General features: G+C 37.7%; 1 protein-coding gene and 1 long non-coding RNA gene across 3 annotated transcripts in view; one reads left to right on the top strand and one right to left on the bottom strand.

The window, feature by feature from the left end:
- SPINK5 (serine peptidase inhibitor Kazal type 5) overlaps nucleotides 1–14282 on the top strand; it is a gene marked incomplete at its 3' end in the record, with an annotated part of 60128 nt that overhangs the window by 34426 nt on the left and 11420 nt on the right. The window contains exons 15-19 of the mRNA XM_082623088.1: nucleotides 7653–7780; nucleotides 8429–8489; nucleotides 10814–10941; nucleotides 12519–12615; nucleotides 14081–14208. Coding sequence (XP_082479214.1) covers nucleotides 7653–7780; nucleotides 8429–8489; nucleotides 10814–10941; nucleotides 12519–12615; nucleotides 14081–14208 — 542 coding nt within the window. The remainder of the gene's footprint in view (nucleotides 1–7652; nucleotides 7781–8428; nucleotides 8490–10813; nucleotides 10942–12518; nucleotides 12616–14080; nucleotides 14209–14282) is intronic.
- Nucleotides 7748–14282, bottom strand: part of LOC309805198 — a 164851-nt gene continuing 158316 nt past the window's right edge. The window contains exons 5-7 of one of the 2 annotated variants that reach the window (XR_014294235.1): nucleotides 13893–13971; nucleotides 12266–12381; nucleotides 7748–7830 (exon numbers count right to left, since the gene is read on the bottom strand). This is a non-coding gene — a long non-coding RNA (uncharacterized lncRNA). Of the gene's footprint in view, nucleotides 7831–10939; nucleotides 10996–12265; nucleotides 12382–13892; nucleotides 13972–14282 lie in introns of those variants that run through there. The other variant, XR_014294236.1, reaches the window with a different exon arrangement.

Below are 14282 nucleotides of genomic sequence, written 5' to 3'. Positions count from 1 at the left end.
ACATTTTTTCTCTGCAATAACATTCTAGATATCTCATTAGCATAAATGTTTTCCTGTTTTTTATGGGACAGAGAAAGACAAATATCATATGATATCGCTTACATGTGGAATCTTAAAAAATGGTACAAATGAACCTATGAAACAGAAACAGATGAAATGAAACAGAAATAGAGTCACAGATGTAGAAAACAATCTTATGGTTACCAAAGGGGAAATGGGGGTGGATAAACTGGGAGACTGGAATTGACATATACATAGTACTATATGTAAAACAGATAACTAATAAGAACCTACTATATAGCACAGGGAACTCTACTCAATAATCTCAATGACCTATATGGGAATAGAATCTAAAAAAGAGTGGCTATAGGTATATGTATAACTGATTCACTTTGCTGTATAGCAGAAACTAACAAACATTGTAAATCAACTATACTCCAATAAAAATTAATTTAAAAAACGAATAAATATAACCTTTAACCTGGAAAAAAAAGTCTTAAGTACAAGTTTCCTGAGTATCAATTTTATTTCAAGATAATTCAAAATTTAAGGTTTATTTCATAAAAAGTGGAGTTTAACTTACTTTGTAAGGAATATTTCCCATATTTGGCTTTTCTTAAGATTTCTGTTGTCAGGCACAGGTTATTACTATCAATTTTTACAATTTACTAATTTCAGGTTACATAATTCCTACCTCTTAGCTATTTTAAAGAGAGAGTACAACATCCCTATCATTCACATTAGTTCAATTTACAAAACAAAGTGCACATATATTATCATATTTGATCTTTGTCAGCACCCAGCTATGGAGGAATACTAGTATTTTCACTTTCAATTATGACTATTAATTAAATCCGTTGAATTTCTAATTATTTTTAATCTACTTCACATTTCTATATACAATTTTATATTTCTATATATAATTTTACAATTTTATAAGTAGCAGAGCAAACTCTGTCTTTACATAGATGTAGGATTACTCTCAGATAGCCTTACACAAGGTTTACCTTTATTTATTCTATTTCCTAACAACAGCTTCAAAAGTATAAGCCTAATAATTTGGGGAGAAAAGTTGACACAGTTTAAAAGGTTGCCTTTAAACTGATTCATTTTCTCAGTAACTTTCTGTTACCTGGAACCATCTTTTTATTAGTAATTCAGAATTGAAAATTTGTTTTATCCATAATGTTTTATCAGTTTCTAAATCCTATTAGATTTTTCAAATGGTCTTAACACATTCCTCCTCCTCTCCACTCCCACTGTTACTCTTCTGTTTCAAATATGCATCCCCCATCCCTGGACTTTATCAAGTAAATCCCAGAAAGGTGTCAGTTTCTCCAGGCATCATACTTTCATATTTGTTCTCTCCCCCATATCTTTGTTTCAGATATGTCTCTTTTTTTAAAAAATAGATCCTTATTGGAGTATAATTGCTTCACAATACTGTGTTAGTTTCTGTTGTACAACAAAGTGAATCAGTCATATGAATACATATATCCCCATATCCCCTCCCTCTTGAACCTCCCTCCCATCCTCCCTATCCCACCGTCTAGGTTATCACAAAGCACAGAGCTGATCTCCCTGTGTTACGCAGCTGCTTCACACTAGCTATTTTACATTTGGTAGTGTATATATGTCAGTGCTACTTTCACTTTGCCCCAGCTTCCCCTTTCTACCCTGTGTCCTCAAGTCCATTCTCTATGTCTACATCTTTATTCCTGCCCTGCAACGAAGTTCATCAGTACCATTTTTATTTTTAGATTCCATATATATATGTGTTAGCATCAGTATTTGTTTTTCTCTTTCTGACTTACTTCACTCTGTATGACAGACTCTAGGTCCATCCACCTCACTACAAATAACTCAATTTCGTTTATTTTTATGGCTGAGTAATATTCCATTGTATATATATATGCCACATCTTCTTTATCCATTCATCTGTTGATGGACACTTAGGTTGCGTCCGTGTCCTGGCTATTGTAAATAGTGCTGCAAAGAACATTGTGCTAAATGTCTCTTTGAATTGTGGTTTTCTCGGGGTATATGCTCAATAGTGGGATTGCTGGGTCGTATGATAGTTCTATTTTTAGTTTTTGAAGGAACCTCCATACTGTTCTCCATAGTGGTTGTATTAATTTACATTCCCACCAGCAGTGCACAAGGGTTCCCTTTTCACCACACCCTTTCCAGCATTTATTGTTTCTAGATTTTTTGATAATGGCCATTCTGACTGGCCTGAGGTGATACCTCATTGTAGTTTTGATTTGCATTTCTCTAATAATTACTGATGTTGAGCATCTTTTCAGGTGCCTCTTGGCCATCTGCATGTCTTCCTTGGTGAAATGTCTATGTCTTCTGCCCATTTTTTAACTGGATTTTTTGTTTTCTTGATATTGAGCTCCATGAGCTCTTTGTATATTTTGGAGATTAAATACAAACACTGTGTCTGTTGTTTCATTTGCAAATACTTTCTCCCATTCTGAGGGTTGTCTTTTTGTCTTGTTTATGGTTTCCTTTTGCTGTGCAAATGCTTTTAAGTTTAATTAAGTCCCATTTGTTTATTTTTGTTTTTATTTCCAGTACTCTAGGAAGTTGGTCAAAAAAGATCTTGCTATGGTTTATGTTATAGAGTGTTTTTCCTATGTTTTCCTCTAACAGTTTTATAGTGTCTGGTCTTACATTTAAGTCTTTAATCCATTTGGAGTTTATTTTTGAGTAGTGTTAGGTAGTGTTCTAATTTCATTCTTTTACATGTAGCTGTCCAGTTTTCCCAGCACCACTTAATTGAAGAGGCTTTCTTTCCTCCATTGTATGTTCTTGCCTCCTTTGTTGTAAATTAGGTGCCCATATGTGTGTGGGTTTATCTCTGGGCATTTTATCCTGTACCACTGACCTATATTTCTATTTTTGCGCCAGTACTATACTGTCTTGATTACTGTAGCTTTGTGGTATAGTTTGAAGTCAGGGAGCCCGATTCCTCCAACTTTGTTTTTCTCTCTCAAGATTGCTTTGGCTATTCGGGGTCTTTTGTGTTTCCATACAAATTGTAAAATTTTTTGTTCTAATTCTGTGAAGAATGCCACTGGTAGTTTGATAGGGATTGCACTGAATCTGTAGATTGCTTTGGGTAGTATAGTCATTTTCACAATATTGATTCTTCCAATCCAAGAACATGGTATATTTCTCCATCTGTTTTTGTCATCTTTGATATTTTTCATTAGTGTTTTATAGTTTTCTGAGTACAAGTCTTTTGCCTCCTTAGTCAGGTTTATTACTAGATAAGTTTATTCTTTTTGTTGCAATGGTAAATGGGAGTGTTTCCTTAATTTCTCTTTCTGATTTTTCATTGTTGGGTGTATAGAAATGCAAGAGATTTCTGTGCATTAATTTTGTATCCTGCAACCTTACCAAATTCATTGCTTAGTTCTAATAGTTTTCTGGTGGCATTTTTAGGATTCTCTATGTATAGAATCATGTCACCTGCAAACAGTGACAGTTTTATTTGTATTCCTTTTAGTTCTTTTTTTTCTGATTGCCATGGCTAGGACTTCCAAAACTATGTTGAATAAGAGTGGTGAGAGTGGACATCCTTGTCTTGTTCCTGATTATACTGGAAATGTTTTCCGTTTTTCACCATTGAGTATGATGCTTGCTGTGGGTTTGTCATATATGGCCTTTATTATGTTGAGACAGGTTCCCTCTATGCCCATTTTCTGGAGAGTTTTTATCATAAATGGGTGTTGAATTGATCATATGGTTTTTATTCCTTAATTTGTTAATGTGCTGTACCACACTGATTGATTTGCGTATACTGAAGAATCCTTGCATCCCTGGGATAAATCCCACTGGATCATGGTGATGATACTTTTAATGTGTTGTTGGATTCTGTTTGCTAGTATTTTGTTGAGGATTTTTGCATCTATGTTCCTCAGTGATATTGGTCTATAGTTTTCTTTTTTTGTGATATCTTTTTCTGGTTTTGGTATCAGGGTGATGGTGGCTTTGTAGAATGAATTTGGGAGTGTTTCTCCCCCTGCAATTTTTTGGAAGAGTTTGAGAAGGATGGATGTTAGCTCTTCTCTAAATGTTTGACAGAATACACCTGTGAAGCCATCTGGTCCTGGACTTTTGTTTGTTGGAAGATTTTTAATTACGGTTTCAATTTCATTACTATTTATATTGATAGGTCTGTTTATATTTTCTAATTCTTCCTGGTTCAGTCTTGGAAAATTGTACCTTTTCAAGAATTTGTCCATTTCTTTGTGGTTGTCCATTTTATTGGCATATAGTTGTTTGTAGTAGTCTCTTATACTCCTTTGTATTTCTGCAGTGTCATTTCTGATTTCTCCTTTTTCATTTCTAATTTTACTTATTTGCATCCTCTCCCTTTTTTTCTTTTTTTTTTTTTTTTTTTTTTTTGCGGTATGCGGGCCTCTCACTGTTGTGGCCTCCCCCGTTGCGGAGCACAGGCTCCGGATGCGCAGGCCCAGCGGCCATGGCTCACGGGCCCAGCCGCTCCGCGGCATATGGGATCCTCCCAGACCGGGGCACGAACCCGTATCCCCTGCATCGGCAGGCGGACTCTCAACCACTGCGCCACCAGGGAGGCCCTCCCTTTTTTTCTTGATGAGTCTGGCTTAGTTTGTTAATTTTGTTATCTTCTCAAAGAACCAGCTTTTAGTTTTATTGATCTTTCCTATTGTTTTCTTTATTTTTATTTATTTCTGCTCTGATCTTTATGATTTCTTTTCTTCTACTGACTTTGGGTTTTCTTTGTTCTTCTTTCTCTAGTTTTTTTTTTTTTTTTTTTTTTTTTTTTTTGCGGTACGTGGGCCTCTCTCACTGTTGTGGCCTCTCCCATTGCGGAGCACAGGCTCCGGACGCGCAGGCTCAGCGGCCGTGGCTCATGGGCCCAGCCGCTCCGCGGCATGTGGGATCTTCCTGGACCGGGTCACGAACCCGTGTCCCCTGCATCAACAGGTGGACCCTCAACCACTGCACCACCAGGGAAGCCCTCTCTAGTTGTTGTAAGTGTAGGTTTAGATTGCTTACTTAAGATTTTTCTTGTTTCTTGAGGTGAGATTGACTGCTATAAACTTCCCTCTTAGAACTGCTTTTGCTGCATCCCATAGGTTTTGGGTTGTCGTGTTTTCCTTGTCATTTGTTTCTATGTATTTTTTGATTTCTTCAGTGATCTCTTGGTTATTTAGTAGCACACTGTTTAGCCTCCATGTATTTGTGGTTTTTACAGTTTTTTTTCCTTTAATTGATTTCCAATCTCATAGCGTTGTAGTAAGAAAAGATGCTTGATACGATTTCAATTTTCTTAAATTTTCTGAGGCTTGATTTGTGACCTAAGATGTGATCTATCCTGGAGAATGTTGTGTGTGCACTTGAAAAGAAAGTGTATTCTGCCACTTTCGGGTGGAATGTTCTATAAATATCAATTAAATCTATCTGGTCTATTGTGTCATTTAAAGTTTGTGCTTCCTTATTTATTTTCTGTTTGGATGATCTGTCCATTGGTGTAAGTGGGGTGTTAAAGTCCCCTACTATTATTGTGTCACTGTCTATTTCTCTTTTCATGGTTGTTAGAATTGCCTTATGTATTGAGGTGCTCCTATATTGGGTGCATAAACATTTGTAATTTCTTCTTGGATTGATCCTTTGATCGTTATGTAGTGTCCCTCCTTATCTCTTGGAACAGTCTTCATTTTAAAGTCTATTTTATCTGATACAAGTATTGCTACTCAGCTTTCTTTTGATTTCCATTTGCATGGAATATCTTTTTCCATCCCTTCAGTTTAAGTCTGTATGTGTCCCTAGGTCTGAAGTGGTGTCTTGTAGATAGCATATATATGGGTCTTGTTTTTGTATCCATTCACCTAGTCTGTGTCTTTTGGTTGGGGCATTTAAGCCATTTACATTCAAGGTTATTATCAATATGTATGTTCCTATTACCATATTCTTAATTGTTTTGGGTTTGTTTTTGTGGGTCTTTTTCTTTTCTTGTGTTTCCCACCTAGAGACGTTTCTGTAGCATTTGTTGTAAAGCTGGTTTGGTGGTGCTGAATTCTCTTAGCTTTTGCTTGTCTGAAAAGCTTTTGATTTCTCCATCAAATCTGAATGAGATCCTTGTGGGTAGAGTAATCTTGGTTGTAGGTTTTTCTCTTTCATCACTTTAAGTATATCCAGCCACTCCCTTCTGGCCTGCAGAGTTTATCTGCAAAATCAGCTGATAACCTTCTGGGGATTCCTTTGTATGTTATTTTTTGTTTTTCCCTTGCTGTTTTTAATATTTTTTCTTTGAATTTATTTTTTGTTAGTTTGATTAATATGTGCCTTGGTGTGTTTTTCTTAGGGTTTATCCTGTATGTATACTCTGTTTTTCCAGGAAGCTTCCCCTCCCAGACCTGTTGAATCTCCTCACCTTGATCTTTCCTAGCTTTTATAGACTGTGATGTGCAACATATCATAAACATATATATTTTATATTGGTCTCCACCAATTTTATTAGCCTTCTTCTGCACCAATATTTAAGCACCCTCAAAAGAATGCTGATGGTAAACATTTACAGATCCACTATAGTGACATCACAATTCTGAGTCTATGATAGAAGCCTTTTATTTTTTTTAATTAATTATTTTGGGCTGCACTGTGTCTTCGTTGCTGCACAGGGGCTTTCTCTAGTTGCAGCGAGTGGGGGGCTACTCTTCGTTGTGGTGCATGGGCTTCTCATTGCAGTGGCTTCTCTTGTTGCAGAGCGCAAGCTCTAGGTGTGCAGGCTTCAGTAGTCATGGCACGCGGGCTCAGTAGTTGTGGTGCACGAGCTTAGTTGCTCCGTGGTATGTGGCATCTTCCCAGTCCAGGGCTTGAACCTGTGTCCCCTGCATTGGCAGGTGGATTCTTAACCACTGCACCACCAGGGAAGCCCTGATAGAAGACTTTTAAATGCTTACTGACTTACTGCTACGTGTAATCACTTTTCTTTTTACTTCTTACTCTGCATTACTTATTCTTCATAATAGACAAAAGTGTAGGGAGGGTAGGAAACCACTCTGAGAACATATTTTCTTCATTTTCCAGGAACTCTGGATTGAATGTCTCTGCTTTTTCTAGCTTCTAGAGGCCGTTCATGTTCCTTGGCTCCTGGACTGTTTCCATCGTCTTCAAGGCCAACAACACTGCATCTCTTAATTGTTCTTCTGTAGTCATATCTCCCTCTCACTCTCTCCCGTCTTACTCTTCCAGTTTTAAGGACTGACCCTTTTGATTTCATTGGGCATACTAGGATAATCCAGGATAATATCCCTATCTCTAGGTCCTTAACTTAATCACATCTGCAAAGTCCCCTCTGCCCTACAATATATTCACAGGTCCTGGATTTTTTGTATCTCTCACAGTGCCTAGCCCAGAATAATATTCGAGTAAATTGAAGGTTTTATAATTAGATAAGTGACAGCAATCTTATATTCCAAACAGTGTGTGACCTAGACCTCTGAAAAGCATCTTGGCTAATACTAACCTTCTGCATCATCTTCTTGATGCATCCATTATATTGGGGACATTATATCATAGTTTTCAAAGGGGTAATGTGGAGGAAGCTTTCAATATTTAGTTACCCGATTCTTAAACCCTCCCTCACTTGGCAGGAGCTGTGCAGTGAATACCGTAACTATGTGAGGAACGGACGTCTTCCCTGCACCAGAGAGAATGACCCCATCAAGGGCCCAGATGGGAAAATCCATGGCAACACCTGCTCCATGTGTGAGGCCTTCTTGTGAGTAGAGCTGCAGTCACTGCTTCTGCTGAGTGTCAGAGAAGACAGGCCTGTGGTGGGCGAGAGAGATGATATTGAAGGTTTTTTCTAGGAGGCAGATGGCTATCTTTGCACTGAGTTTGGGGATTTACTCTTACAAAGCCATATACTTGGTGCATTTCTTTGTAGTGTTCTCAGCGTTCTGAAAGGTACTTGAATTGCCATTAAGGGAGGACCATGTGCTAAGAGGAAACTCCTCCAGAGTTAATGGCATATAAGGATTGGAATTTTTGTTCTCTGCATACATACTGTCATGAATAATCCAAAGATGTAATCACTGGGTGCCAGCAAATTAAAAATTTGCTAATATTTAGTCATTCTTTTAAGTATCCTACTTGCTTTCTGAGGAGAAGGCTGATATCTTTGTTTTCCAAAAGAAACAGAGTAGTGAAAATTTATTTACTGGTTGGCCATGGCATATGTGTCTTATTCTTTAAGCAACACTAAAAACAAGAAGAATATGGAGAGGTGTACATTTACCTTTCTACTCCCAAGCTAAGTTGCTATAGGTGTAGAAGTAATGGAATATATCTATCAAGAGAGATTCCCCTTTAGGATAATATGTATTGGGTACTAGGAATGATTGATCCCCCTGCCTTTCTCTTACAGCCGGCAAGAAGCAAAAGAAAAAGAAGCGGAATCCAGAAGAGCTAAGAGAGTAGCTGAAAAGGTAGTTATCTTGGAAGCTTCATACCACAATGCGGTTTTGCAGTTTCTCTTTAAAAATAACTCATGGAATCACTGAAGGCCTATGTGAGAGAACTCAAGGTTTAGTTAGTCCAGGGGTTGATAAAGTTTTCTTAAAGGGCCGGACAGTAGATATTTTAGGTTGTGACCATTCAGTCTCTGTCACAACTACTCAACTCTGCTATTGTAGCTCTAAAACAGCCATGGATGATATGCAGATAAATGGGCATGGCTGTGTTCCAATGAAACTTTACTTACACAAAAAAGGTGGTAGGCCAGATTTTGCTCACGGGCCACAGTTTGCAAACCTCTGATTTACTCCATGCCCTATTTTTAAATGAAGATTTAAAATCCAGAAGGAGGAAGAACTTGCTTACAAAGGTAGTGAGACTATTGGTATCAGAATCTTCATATTTTTTCAAAGTTCTCACAGTTGCAAAACAGGAACAATTCAAACTTAGACTTCCTGACACCAAATCTAGCATTATTCCTAACACACTATGTAGCCTTGGATGAGCACATTTGGTCAAACCAGGTGTCTTCCTTGTTTTAACTTTAATTATCTCTGGTGTCAGCAGTTGGCAGAAAAATAGAAGAGCAACTTTCCCCAATAATATTTTCTTGGTTTCGAAATGACTGACTCCAGGTAGATTTTTCCAGGTTTGTGGATATTTCCTTGCCCCCATCAACAACTATTGATATTAAAAATAATCTCTAGTGAAGTATCACTTGGAATTCTGTATGATTGGTTTGTTTACAGTTATTTTTCCCACAATTGTGAGCCTGAACTTAAAAATAATGAGTAGCTCACATGCTTCCCTTTTCAACATCAATAAGAAAATATTCTTCCGTATCAGACAATTTCTGATTTCACATTAGCTACTACCCATAAACTGTCCTCTCATAGCATATTTCTTTTGCTAAATATGACCAGTTAGGGAATCAGGCAGTGAACCTTGAAGGAAAGCTAGGAAAAAACTCACTCTTGTCCTGAGTTTTGACTTGAACTAAAAGATACAGAAAAAAACACAAATTCAATCTTACTTGCCACCAGTAATTAATTATATGATCTTAAGTGATTTGCTTATTCTATCTCAATTCCTCATAACTCTGAAGCTAAAATTTACTGAGTACTTCCTAGATGTCAGTCATTGTAGATATACATTATTTCACATTATTCTCATAACAATTCAGCACATATACTGAATACTTAATAGATATTGGCCATTATTATTTTAACTGTGTGGAATAGATACTATCATTATTTCCATTTTATAGAAGAGGTAACTGAGGCACAGAGAGGCAAGACCCCCTCATCCAAGGTCTCTTGGTGACAGACTGGAATTCTAACTAATGATATTATATAGCTGTCAACATATTGGGCTTATCTGGACATACCTGGAATATTATGTTAAATTCTTTAGGAAAGGGGAAGAATTAAGAATGCAAAATGGTGCAAATGACTGAAACAGATTGGAAGAGAATGGCTGAAGTATCTGGGGATGCTTTGATCTTGGAAAAGAACATAGGGAACTATGGAAAGGACAAGAAAGAAAGCTTTCTCCAAATATTTGACGGACTCTCTGTGTGCAGAGAGAAAAATATCCTCAATTTTTCTGAGGGAAGTAGAATATGTTGACTTTGCTTACGGGTTCGAAAGAACGTATTCATCCTATGCAGTGACATCTTAGAAAAATAAAACTCTAAGAATAAGGATCCTATAGGATTGATTAGAGATATTTTCCAGGATCTTCCCAAAGTAGCACTATGGTTAATCTGTGGGAATGATCTAAGAAATTTTGGAATGAACTATCTGGAGGATAACGAACTCATCACTGCAGGTGTTCCAGTGCAAATTAGACCACTTCTTGGCAGGCATGACATAAAGGGGATTGAGACATAGTACAGATGATTGCACCAGGTGAACTTCAAAGTTCTACCTAAACCTTAATTCTTTAAAATTCTATGCCATGTGCAGTGTTTTTATTGCATTATAATATAATAGAGAGGGACAATAAAATCTTGACTAAGGACTGTGACCAGTCTGCAGAGAACCCAGTTTATTAAGACGTTCTTGCTTGTGTGTGACTGCAGGTTCAGTCTGGATTTGGAGGCTATATCTCAAGAAAAAAGAAACAGAAACCTCTTTTTAAGTCCCGTGTGCTTACTAGGAATTGAACAAAACAACTGCCAGAAAGAAACATTCATAGGTCATTTTCTTTTTTTTTCCAGGAAACACTTAGTAGGGATCCAACAAAGTAATTTCCAAGAAGATACCCAAGCTCTTGCCTTTTCTCCTCCTTTTAGGATACATGCAGTGAATTTCGGAGCCTTCAGAAAAATGGAAGTCTTTTCTGCACTCGAGAAAATGATCCTGTGCGTGGCCCAGATGGCAAGACCCATGGCAACAAGTGCGCCATGTGCAAAGCAGTCCTGTGAGTGCACAGATGAAGCCCATGCTGCGGGTGGCAGAGCCGGGAGGCAAAGAGCTGGGAATATAATATAGATTGTGTTTGTCCTTTTCTTACATGTAAAAGTGACAAATGATGATCTCTAAAGCATTTTGGGGTGAATCTCTCTTTACAGAGGCTAAGGTTCACAATTCTAGAAATAGGCAATAGATGACTAAGTTATTACACTACATTCTCCATTAGTTCTGGGGTAGCACCTCACAATGATCACACCATCTTTCTTGATAAAATCCTAAGTCCTTTGCTGTCAGGTGGATCCCTTTTCTGGATTATTTTGTAATCCCCATTGGGGAGAACATACACAGATTTTCCTATCAATCTAACGCCTCTACCTGCATTTTTGAAAAAAAAAATCACACTTTTAGGAAACTAAAAATAGATTTACACAAAGTTTGGAAGTACACCTAAAATATTTGTCATTAACAGTCATTTGCTGAACATGTACAATGTATAATGTGTATAACGGTTGGTTATACAAAGTTGAATGAAACAGTATTACCAAAAATCATGTAGTTCAGTAAGGTTTAGACATGGGCATAAATTAATATAACACAAAGGAGGAATTGCTAAATTAAAAATGATATATACAATGTGTTATGGTAGTTTAGGAAAGGGAGCGTTAATAGAAAGTTTTATGGAAGAATAGAACTAGATCTGGTAATTTGGATCATATGTGAACAGTATGGGAAGGAATGAGAGGAAGAAGGAACAGCATAGGTAAAATCTAAAATTAAAGAAACTGTAGTATGTACATAAAGAGAGCAAGTCATTTTAGTTTAGTTAGAGCTTACCCACTTCACCAACTTTGAATGCCAGATCATGGATTTTGAAGTCAATTCTATATACAGTGGCAAGCTGCTAAAATTTTTCAGCTAGGAGAGTAAGCAGCATAAATATGGTTCCTTTTGGAAGATTCACATGTCAGCAGTAAAAAGGAGAAAAGAAAAAGGGACTAAAATTTAGAATACCGCTGGCAGTAGTAGGGGATTACAGTAATCCAGTGAGAGGTAACTAGAGCAAGGGAGCTAGAATAGAAGGTGAGTGGGTCAACATAGGAGACACTGTGAAAGTGAAACCAATGTCCTGTGGCAACAGCTATGCGAGCTGAAGGAGAGGGAGCAGTTAGGGATGGCTCCAATGTTTTGTTCTTTGTGCAAGAGAATCCAGGAGGAAGAGCACATTTGGCAGAGAAGATAATTATTTTGGGACCTTTTAAACATGAGGTATTTGAGAGAAATCCAGCTGGAGGTTCACATGAGCATTTACAAAATGCTAATTAATTGCTCACCTAGTCTTGCTTGAGGTTATGTAAACACTGGTTTTCTTCTACTGCAGTGAGAGCTCTTCCAGGCAAAAGGATGTGACATAATTCATCTTTCTATTGATATTTTCAAAGAAGAGGGCCTGCAATGTAATAGGTGTTCAATAAATGCTGGTGAATTCCATACAAATCTAATTTGGTCATATGATGAGAAACTCATAGAAATGCATTCCATTCTCTGTAATCTATTATTCCCTACCTCCCACTTTCCAATTTCCAGCCAGAAAGAAGATGAAGAAAGAAAGAGAAAAGAAAAGGAAGATCAGAGAAAACCTGCAGGGCGTGGTTCCAAACGTGGCAGAAGAGGGAAAGCTCAGGTGAGAGCAGCCTCTGATTTCCATAACCAGAGTGGGCTCAACTCAATGGCACTGGGACCCCGGCAGACCCTATGGTCAAAGGCTACGAATGTATGTAGTGCTGTGTTGGAAAGCATCCTTGGAAGGACAGGGGATTTTCCCCTTAAAACTGTAGAGTAATATCTGAGCAATTTTTAGTTTCTCTAGGGCTCACTTTGACTTCTTTAAACTTGGAAATAATTAACATGAATACCAGACCCCAGTCTCTTGACTCCTCTTCATATCATCTAGCTTTCAGGCCAATAAATGATCCTAGGAGAGTGGTATAAATGTGGAGACGTTCCACATCAGCATCACATGCTCTTCAGTTCCTTTCATTATTCTCTCTTTCCCTGAATGGAGCCACTTTTTGGAGGTATATTTTCTATTGTTCCCAGGCAGGATAATATGGTGAAAGAGCACAGGTTTTCGAGTCACGTAGTTTGAGGTATCATCCTACCCATGCCACTCGGACTTGCAAAGCACTGAATAAATCACTTCATCTCATTCAACTCTAGTTTCTCTTACTTAGCAGTACTCTTATAGGGATACAATAAAATAATTTAGGCAAGTGTTTAGCACATTTCCTGAGACTTTTTTTTTTTAAGTGTCAGCATGACAGTGTTGCATGTAAGCCCACTCCTCAGGCATGTGAACACAACTGCCTGAGATCACAGCCACCTTATTTCTATTCTTATGACCTGGGGATATCAAGACCATCTCTTTGCCTCCAGATCTGATACAGGCCCAATATCTGCCTTTGATAAATTTTGGCTTTTCTGTTTTTCCATATTTTCGCCTGTAGGAAGCTGAGTTCTCACTCTCAAATGATAGACTTGTTAAGACCCTTTTTCTATCTTCATAATTTGCTCAGGCCTGTCTTCCTTGGCATTTTGAATGATTCTGTGCGTTCTCCCAGCACTTCTTTCTCCCTTCTATCTACATTAGAGGTCAGCAAATTTTTTTTTTTTCTGTAAAAGGACAGATGTCAAATATTTTAGGCATTGCGGGTCACACGGTCTCTGTTGCAACTATTCAACTCTGTTGAATAGCCACTGTTGTGGGAAAGCAGCCATAAATAATATTTAAATGAATGAGTGAGGGTGTGTTTCAAATTTTATATATAAAACTTCATATGTAAGAACAGACAGCACGACAGATTAGTCCTGTAGGCTATAGTTTGCTTACCCTTGATTTGTGCGATTAAATCCCAACCAGCTTTATAATTTCCCTTTGTAGAACCTTAAAAGCAACATTACCCATGACAACAGATGTCTTAGAATATGGATGATTCCAGCCCCTCCTCTTCTGTAGACAGCAATCCTAGATGTTACGTGCCTTATAAGAGGACATAGACAAGAACTTCTTACTCAAATTACTTAACAAACTTAATAACAATACAACAGACCAAGTCATCCAAGAGGCCTGCTCTCTTCTTCCCTTTCAGGACCCATGTGCTGAGTATCAGGGACAAATGAAAAATGGAGCACTCGGCTGTACTCGGGAGGTTGATCCTATACGCAGTGCAAATGGCAAATTGTACAACAATAAGTGTACCATGTGTGAAGAGAAACTGTAAGTAATTTTCTCAACCTGCATGTCTAAAAGATAGCCACATATTCCTCCTGAATTAATGGTTATTTCTCATT

This window comes from Mesoplodon mirus, assembly GCF_964341445.2.
Source record: "Mesoplodon mirus genome assembly, chromosome: 5".
Lineage (NCBI taxonomy): Eukaryota > Metazoa > Chordata > Mammalia > Artiodactyla > Ziphiidae > Mesoplodon > Mesoplodon mirus.
Note: the sequence above shows the minus strand (reverse complement) of the source record. Positions and strands in the feature narration are given on the sequence as shown.